At 47.1% G+C, this 9,438-nt stretch overlaps 2 protein-coding genes across 2 annotated transcripts in view; both read right to left on the bottom strand.

The window, feature by feature from the left end:
- T265_03476 (hypothetical protein) overlaps nucleotides 1–5,865 on the bottom strand; it is a gene marked incomplete at both ends in the record, with an annotated part of 14,014 nt that extends 8,149 nt beyond the window's left edge. The window contains 3 exons of the mRNA XM_009167976.1: nucleotides 1,904–2,003; nucleotides 4,262–4,440; nucleotides 5,797–5,865. Of these exons, the coding sequence (XP_009166240.1) occupies nucleotides 1,904–2,003; nucleotides 4,262–4,440; nucleotides 5,797–5,865 (348 nt within the window). The remainder of the gene's footprint in view (nucleotides 1–1,903; nucleotides 2,004–4,261; nucleotides 4,441–5,796) is intronic.
- Nucleotides 5,866–7,176: 1,311 nt separating this feature from the next.
- Nucleotides 7,177–9,438, bottom strand: part of T265_03475 (hypothetical protein) — a gene marked incomplete at both ends in the record, with an annotated part of 6,454 nt that continues 4,192 nt past the window's right edge. Inside the window, 3 exons of the mRNA XM_009167975.1 lie at nucleotides 7,177–7,396; nucleotides 8,431–8,563; nucleotides 8,601–8,616. Coding sequence (XP_009166239.1) covers nucleotides 7,177–7,396; nucleotides 8,431–8,563; nucleotides 8,601–8,616 — 369 coding nt within the window. The remainder of the gene's footprint in view (nucleotides 7,397–8,430; nucleotides 8,564–8,600; nucleotides 8,617–9,438) is intronic.

Below are 9,438 nucleotides of genomic sequence, written 5' to 3'. Positions count from 1 at the left end.
GAGCAGTTCATGTGCGTCGTGTACTGAATCCCGTCTCATGATGACAAAGATGTCGTTCACGTAGCGGATCCACAGCTTTGGATTGATGATCGGCAGTACCGAACGCTCTAGCCTTTGCAATACCGCCTCAGCAATAAATCCTGACATTGGGGATCCCATTGGAGTTCCTTTCAACTGTTGATATGTTTGTCCATCGAAGGTAAAGTATGTATCCATGCAAAAGTCCAACAGTTTGCATACACTTTCAGGTTCCATGGTTTCTGCCTTGTTTGGATTATTCTGAAATAGTTCTGCTATGGTTTCCCTGGCTAGGTTGTGGTCGATTGAAGTGAACAGTGATGTGACATCAAACGAAAGCATGACTTCATCGTCTTCTATACTGAAGTTCCGTAGTCTGCGTAGGAATTGACCTGCATTTTTGATTGTGTCCCGATCCAGAAATGAAGTGTTTGAATCTTCATAAGTTTTTGCTACCCTGGCTACCAGCACATATAGTAACACACACGTAACACTACTCAACGCACAACCACTAACCCACCGCTACGCACAACTACGCTCCCCAATAACGCACTGATGATGTCACCTCGATTGATGGTGAGACGTTAGCAATCCAATTGCCCAGCTCAGCGAACAAGCCAACGACCATGGGTCGATCCAAGTAACTACAAATCGTTCAACCTGTTATCGTCTCGTATCCATTGTGCACACAACTTCCCTAATCAACCTCAGATTGCTGAATCAACTTTCGGTGTACACCACATATGCAATTAATAGGGAAATTCCGAGAAAGTCGAGTGAAACCGGTTTGATTATGATTGGCCCATTACATAGAATCTGTGCCTGATCCATACCCGACTCACTGCAATGCCGTTCAGCCAATGCAAAGTGTCCCCGCTCTGGGCGGTTCATCTCCCCCTATGTGGTGAGTAAAAATCGTTTACAAACTCTATTTTTCATTTGAGTTTCACATATCTTCCTTGCTCTCAGGATAGTTGCAGCTGCGTTGAGTGGTCTTCGATTCACATGAAGAACTATAAACTGGGTCCGAAGTGGGAGTCCCTGTTCGAAAGTTTGATAGGGAATCTAATTTTTTTTATATAAAAAGCTTCTTTAGAGCTTGGAAGAATGTAAAAACGGGAATAACACTCAGAACCAGGTAAAAAGCACGTACAGCGCATCGTCTATAAAGTGTATGCGGCGACAACATCCTGGAAATTCTGACACCTGGATGCGGTGTTGGCAACCGCGTCCAGCAGATACTGGATCGTGATTGGCTGTTGGGTACAGACTTTCAACCAATCAGAGGTTGGCTTGATGCCGGGCCGGCAAGCGGCCAATCGCGTAAGGAATGTGTTTCCTAGGCACAGCAACGCCCATGAGTGGGATTCCGCCTAATAAAAACGCCATTCATCGAAATTGGCGGTTTCCTTATTAGGCGACCTTAAACGAAAATTTCGGACAGAAATCTGTCGACACATCTTCCGAGTAAGACATTCACACTTTGCTCGCAACGAGGAAGTCTTAGTCAGATTTGTAGATGGGGCGAGTCAGTAGTGAAAACCTTACAAGCACTGTTCGGTTTTGCCAAGAAGCCCCAGCAGAGGCGCCTGCCAGAGTGTTACAACCTCACAGAACAGGAAGTCAATTTACCTTCGTGTTACGTGCAGCTGGCCAACAGCGCTAAACATGCATTACGAAATACAGAGCCGACCATCTTTGGAAAAAGCACTTCGACCAGGGCAGTGAATTGATAGTTTAGTGTGACAAGAGTTTGGGCGATAAATGTATGAGGTTTTAATTGGAATTCCGCTATGTGTAACTGTACTACCCCCAGTTTTAAATAAGCTACTACGGTTTCAGTCAGCTTCATCGCACTTTATAACTTAGGTGAAATAGAACTTACGGGGCAGACCTTGGTCCGGTTGAGGTTGGCCACGACTTTACGTGCCAAGTGGAGCGCATGTTCATCATCCAAGGCATAGTGATCGGTAACTCCAGAAGTACTACGAATGGTGTAAAGAAACAGACAGAGTAAAGAATTCAACAACAGTCTCAGAGCATCCAGACTCTCAAATAAGTGAGTGAATATGAATCAGCCATCCTGAGGCCCAGCTGGCATGTAACCGGTGGGAAGCTACTTCTAGGTTCCCCATTCCAATTCGAAGAACATACGTTTCAATCAGAACTCCGCGCTCTAACCCTTTAGCTAGGTCAGTCGTGTGTTACACGGTTGGATACTGTCATTTTTACTGCAGCCCAAAAACTGATCTCGATGGCTTCATCGGATGTTGAAGATGTTGGAGGTATGCGTAAAGCAACGTAATAAATCCTGTAAGTTATTCTGTAAACTTGTCGGGCGAAATCGTTTGATCAGCTGATCCCAACTTTCTGGATTCCTACACTGTGTTCTCAATAGACGGCGCCGGAGGTTGGTTACAAAGGTACTGTGATCTCCCAACATCGAGCATGGCCGTTCATTGGTCCAGCATGGCACAGTCATCATCTTGGTCAATGCATTCCTTTCGATTCTCTAGAAACTATACGCAAAGTTCCTGCCGAAACTTGACCTTCTATAGTCATTTGATTTCACTACGATAAGTTCCATACTTTCAATGGTGTGGGTAATTCTTCGGCACAGTGCTTACGGTGTTAGCCCTTTTCAAGGCACACTGCAAGCCTCTCGACTTCCTCTGCCTAGGCTCGGGCAATCCGGCGGTATCCCAACCCTCGTGCCTCCTTCGGGTGGCACGGCAGTTAGGCAGCTGAACGATGATTGTGGGAGCTCATTTCATGGCAGTTAAGTCGATGGAGTGCAAACTATACGACGCAACATGTGAAACAGATCATCTTCTGCAGAACTGATCGAAGAAGAACCACATGAGTATGATAAAGATCAAAAGGAGAGTGTCCCACGAGGTGTTCGATCTTGAGTTGAAAACGACTAGGATAAGACGGCCGAGTTGCAGAATGAGCAGATAATTAAAAACCCCAGGATGTAGACGAACTGGCAAGTGACGGAATGTCCCAAAAAGGACAATAACGGACAGTTTTTAAAGCAACTCAACGTAAATACATGTTTCTTCTTTGGAGAGCCCAGATCAACTGCAACTATCATCCTCATCATCGACAGCATGTCATCAGTGTTCAACACAGATGCTTTACTGCCATACACTGTGCTTGCATTTTGAATTCTAGTTTCTGAGACACAGCACATATCAATGCCAAGCAAGTTCAGTGTGAGTGCAAGAGCAGCTTGTTGTCCTGCTCGCCTCAGAGTGAGGACATTGAACGCCACCAGATAGACTGGCTGTCGAGGCCTGAAGATTGATTTGGAGATATCTGAGGATGTCGGCGCCATGTGACGCCATGTTGCGGTCAAAACCGATGCATGACGAACAGAGTCAGCAGTCCTAAGTGCTGGGTCTACAAGGAGAGAGTTATTAATGGGATGGGGAGAGGAGAAAGAAAAAGCATGTGAAAGAGAAAGGAGGGAGGCATCAGAAGTAGTATGTTTTCGCTTGCCGGCCTCGCTGTATGCAGCAAGTAAGGCGACCCGGCTGATGGCACCACGTGACGGCCGATGTGGCATGAGGGTATCGATAGTTGTGAGTCTCATCATTTTGCTTGGGCTGGGATACTGGCAGGGAGCCCACACCTAGACAGGAGGACGATTAGGGTCCACAACGAAAGCCTTTAGATCAAAAGCCTAACCGCAAGGCAGCGGTGTTTGGTGGGAAATGCAAATGCATTACCATTTCCACGGAACAAGTCGCCACATGTTCCAACCCCCAACCTGGAGGGCCAGGAGACTGTGTTCGTCAGACCTCTATCCATGGACCAACCTGGTATGAGAGACTCTGTGAGTGTCGCGCGGACACTTCTCAGTGTAGCTCAATGGAAAGCTGAGGTGCGCAAACCGTCACACCACGGTAAGTTCCAGTTTCTTCGTGTGATTAGAGCGCGAATTTACTGACCGGAATGTCCGTGATTCGAATCCGACCTCTGCCTTTCGACTTCACCTATCTAGGCTTGGGCAACCTGGCAGTATCCTAACACTCGTGCTTCCTTCGGGTAGCATGGCATCTAGGCACCGGAAGGTTTTACAGCTGAAAGATTCTTTTTGCTTGGTGACGGGCCACCATAACCGGGGAACCTATGATGGCGAGTCTGATCATGACAGAGTAGTGGAAACGCAATGACAACATAAGGTAACATCAAAACGAATGTGTACTCGGTAAAAGTGGGAAAGTCAGAAACTCACCGACAGTGTAGATCTGCGCCACCCAGCTCCTCAGCCGTGATTACCTCACCTGTTGCAGCTTTGACCAAAGGAGGTCCTCCGAGAAAAATGGTGCCTTGCTTACGCACAATGATACTTTCATCAGCCATTGCTGGAACGTAGGCACCGCCAGCTGTGCAAGAACCCAGAACGACCGCAATCTGAAATTAGAAGAGTACAGTACACTGCGAAGGCGTTCGGTCAGCAGACAGAATCAACAGGTGTGCTGTTTCGGAGTACTTTTCACTAAGAGTACAGTACACTGCAAAGGCGTTCGGTCAGCAGACAGAATCAACAGGTGTGCTGTTTCGGAGTGACTTTTCACTGGAACAAGTCTCAATGTCATAGATCACAGTAGCTTTTCGCACTCTGCATAACATGTCTTGATAAAACTCATGGAGGAACTAAACAAATAGTTCAGTATACATTTGGGGATGACCCCGTATGATGTATAGAACGTTCTGAGTCTGCAGAGTGGACACCAACTACGGATATCTCAGACAAGCGTAAAATGATGTTCAGATTACTTAATAGTAAGAAGGCGTAGTGTCACCGAAGATCACCCAAGCGCAGCGTAATCATAAAAAGTATCCTAAATGAAGTTACCGTAGATTGGTGGTGACGGGGTCGAACTTATGAGCACAGAGTCAGCATACACGACAATGGAAAACCGTACTCATACGGGCCTTCGCCATAGACAAGGTACTGCTCAATGATACCTACTTGCACAGGACAGCCCGCAAATGTACGAAACAGGAAGAAAACTACCCAACTCGTTCAGTTTTCACCTGAATGATACCGTCAATCTGCAGATTTTTATAAACGCTCGCTGAGTCCCAAAAAAACGGAGGTGGTTGTAAAAAGCAGTTGCTTTTTCACGATTATACGCAGGAAAATAAGGTTAAGTTATCGAGCAGTACACATGACGAGATTTCAAGCATCGCCATTTCAATGATCCTGAAATTTGGCACACCGATCTCTCCTTGCAAACTTGTGATACAAGCGAAGAACAAGGCACACCGATAAGGTTACTTTACACTGTGCCACTTTGTGGAATCCTACGTAACTAGCCACTATCATTGTAAGGAGGAAAGCCCTTCTCAACGAAGGCGGAGTTACGAGAAAACAACACACTACTCGCATGCCTCATCAGTAGTATCCACCGCCACACCATTACCTTGTGAGGGTGAATGTGAAGAACCATTGACGCATGCGACTTGAGATGTCAAACAAAATTCCGAATGACTGACGCTGTGTCGGAGAACAGAGCTGGGTGAGGTCAGTAAGTCAACCTTGGCCAAATTCCAACGAGGGCGTTTCATGGGCTTTAGATGCAATGTACGGCAGCGAAGCATCGCTGTTGAACACTAATGTCATGCTGTCGATGATGATGGTGATGGGAACACTGGACCTATGTGATAATAAGCCGAATTGAAGAAGGTATGCTCTTGAACGGAACCTGAGAGAAGCGGAATGAACAAGGTTAGCTGCGTTGACGAGACCCATCGGAATCTCACCTGTTGACGAACACAAGATGAAGACATTAGGCTAGGACAACCGCCGTCATCTGTGCCAAATCTACACATTACTGATGCAACGACTGCAAAAAATATCATCTCAACGGCAGGCCCGCAAACTGTCAATTTGAGCAAGTGCTGGGTCTTCTTAGATAACGACACAGGAGACATTGAATGTTATGGGTTAAACGGGCGCGAGATAGCCCAAGTGGTTAGAGCGCGGATTTACTGATCGAAAGGTCCGTGGCTTAAACCCGGCCTCTGCCTCTCGACTTCCCTTGTCTAGGCTTGGGCAACATGGCAGTATCCCAGCCCTCGTGCAACCTTCGGGTGGCATGGCAGTTAGGCACCGAAAGGGTGCTAAAGCTGAACGACATTTTTTATGGGTTAAACATCACATCTTAACCGTTCTGCATGTTTGCAGTTACGTAATTGTAAGGTTGGGCGCATTGCTGCTATGTCGCCCGAATGAAGCATAAGGGCCGAGATACTGTCAGGCTGCCCAAGTCCAGGTACGAGCAGTTGAGATGCGGAGGGTGGGTTCGAACCACGGACCTTCAGGAGGTAAGTTCGCGCCTTAACCACTGAGCTAGGTCAGACGGTTGGAATAACAGTGCCAGATGCGTAGCACCAAAGGAATCGAGGGTGCTTCATCGATGTGGGGCAATGGGGGTAATGGTGACCATGGATCCTATCCGAAACACGGCTGTAATCTCAAGGTTGCGTGAATTACCTTCGGAGATTCATCCCAGTAGGCATTTATGACTCTACGACCGTCATCTTGCGGAACGGTTTGTAAGCAATCGGTCCCACTATCTGCTGCTTCAAGCATTCAATCTCTCCGTCGGCGTTTTAGTAAATTTGGACAGACCAAGAATGGTTCATTTTTGGCAGTGTGGCGGGAAGCATCGGCAGTGAAGCGTCGGTGTTGAACACTGATGTCATGCTGTCGATGATGGTGTGTGGCGGGAGGGGTGGTCTAGGCATGTGGGCTTTGAAATTCGCCGTCAAAAAACAAAATGGGAGAGATTATTGGGACCTGTAGGGATAAGTATAACAGAGGGACAGTGGAGTTCCTGAACGTTCAACCAACAACCCTATGGTCGAGATGAGTGGAAGGGGGTGGAAGGCACAACCACTAACCCACCGCTACGCACAACTACGCTCCCCAATAACGCACAGATGATGTCACCTCAATTGGTGATGAAACGTTTGCAATCGAATTGCCCAGCTCAGCGAACAAGCCAACGACCAAGGGGACCATTACCAACGTGATTAAAGTCTAGCTTGGTGGATATCTAACTTGCTCTTTTGTCCAAAGCCGAGCACTCATTAATTTACCGCCTTATAACGGAAGAAAGTTCGATTCCCTTCGGCTTCTCATGGATTCAGTTTAAGCAGATGTCTTCGGAAATCCAGTTGATTATCGCCTGGTCGTTCAGCTGTAGCGCCCTTTCGGTGCCTAGCTGCCATGCCACCCGAAGGAAGCACGAGGGCTGGGATACTGTCAGGTTGCCCAAGCCTAGACAGGGGAAGTCGAGTGGCGGAGGGTTCGTTCGAACCACGGACCTTCCGGTCAGCAAATTCGCGCTCTAACCGCCTGAGTCAAGTATGTTTCCAAAGCCGCATAAAGCTTCTTTCTTGTTGAAAGTTGGCAGTCCCAGTGTCGTGCCTCACCGAGCTCTGCTCTCAGACGTCGTCAGTCATTTAAAATTTTGCGTGGCACCCCAGTTAGCGCTGCTTTTCTAATTTCGGAGGTTTTAATGCAGTGCAAGGACAACAGCCAACCAAATAAGAGACCACAAGGTCCATCTCCTTTATGCGCATCACAAATTCGCGGAGGACGAGTTCTATCTACTGCAATCTGCTTCGCTGGATCAATTCAGAAAGTTGGAGACTGTTATACCAATGGTTCCTTACATCACCACTATCGTTACAACATTCTCGCCAAGTATCGATGGTCAACTAACTCGAGTCTTTGAAAATCGGCCATTCAGAGAGGTCATATCCCACAGCCGCAGGTTAGTGTGGAGAGACTCCACTTGGTGTGACGGTCTGTGTGCCTCCATGGCCCATTGGATGAGGTATGTATGTGACACCCGCAGTCTCCCATACCAGGCTGGTCGATGGTCTGACTAGCAGTCTCCCGGTCCTTCAGGTTGGGGGTCGGAACAAATGGAAAATATCAACCTAGGATTTGTGCTACTTACGCGACCACAGGTAGTGTGAACTGGTGACTTTTCCACTTTTGTAACTGTCACGAATCATCCAATAGGCACGCAGAGTGTAGAAAGATATTTGCAAAAAGACGAAACTTTATGAATACCTGATCGTCTGAATATGTTTGCCGAATATAGCACCGACGGAAACCGGATGAATTCTCAGTTGTGAGGGCCAAATGACTTCGCTGTCTGCTTTTGCGTTGCGTTTTTGGAGCTTTCGGTAGTCCACTTTGTTGTGAAAACTGTTCTCACTGAGTACTACTGGTCATGTAGTGACTGTCATCATTGAGGTTCCGAACATAAGTCGTTTCATGGCACAGTGGGACACATGGATGAATGTGCCAATTGGTTGGTACGTATATGCATGTCTCGAGATCGACATGGTTCCTGGTTAGGGTGCGAATGTGCTGACCGGAAGGTTCGTGGTTCGAACCCGACCTCTGCCTCTCGACTTCCCCTGTCTAGACTTGGGTAACCTGGCAGTATTTCAGTCCTTGTGCCTCCTTCGAGTGATGTGGCAGCTGGGCACCGAAAGCGCACTACAGCTGAACGATTATAGTATTACATGCAAATAGTACTTACTCGGCGAACTGAACACCTGTGCGGCAATAAAAAAAATAGTACCCACAGTAATGACTGGACATTTTTCTGTCTGAGACTTTCCTACGTTCGTGTACCGGAAACATGTAGCTGGAAGCTATGCTCAGCTGAAAATATGTTAAGAATATTCATTTCAAGTAAATATGGGGTACCATTAAGATACTAACCTATGGTATGCACACATCGTAAAAGCTTGACAACTACATGGCAGCTTTTAAAGCACCGCCGTTTTTATTATCCATTTTGGCTAAGCGCAAGAGAAATCAACTGCGCTACATTCCTTTCATTATGTTTCGAACGTTTCCCCCTGCCCAAGTTTGTTTTGCGTGGTATAAACCGACAATAGAGTAAACAATCGGTTGTGAACAAATGCGCTACTGCGTGTTCATCCAGTTACCAAGCTGCTTCCGCCATGACACTATTTCAGTGCATCGGAGCCACGCATCCGGAAGACAGAACAATAGCTGAGCTACTGTCAGGCTGTCCAAACCCAGAAAGGAGCAAAGGTTAGATGCAGAAGACCAACTTTCCGGTCAAGCGCCAGCTATTTTAACCACTGACCCGTCCAGGGCTGGTCACACTATTTGACCAAAGGTGTCTGCTTCGCTCGAACTAAATTGTTTGATCCAGTAACAATCGTCCACGCTGAGACGTCGGAAACGCGGTTCGACCAAGCTGCTACACCACACGGCTACATATGTGCATGACTCACGGAACATCAAATGTTCAGAGAGGCTACAGATAGACAAATTCCTCATATGACTCAGTAAACACTTATTTCGTAGCCACAGTTAATCTTCTCAAGTTCCGGAAATGCGAA

Source organism: Opisthorchis viverrini (genome assembly GCF_000715545.1).
Source record: "Opisthorchis viverrini unplaced genomic scaffold opera_v5_50, whole genome shotgun sequence".
NCBI classification, from domain to species: Eukaryota; Metazoa; Platyhelminthes; class Trematoda; order Opisthorchiida; family Opisthorchiidae; genus Opisthorchis; species Opisthorchis viverrini.
Note: the sequence above shows the minus strand (reverse complement) of the source record. Positions and strands in the feature narration are given on the sequence as shown.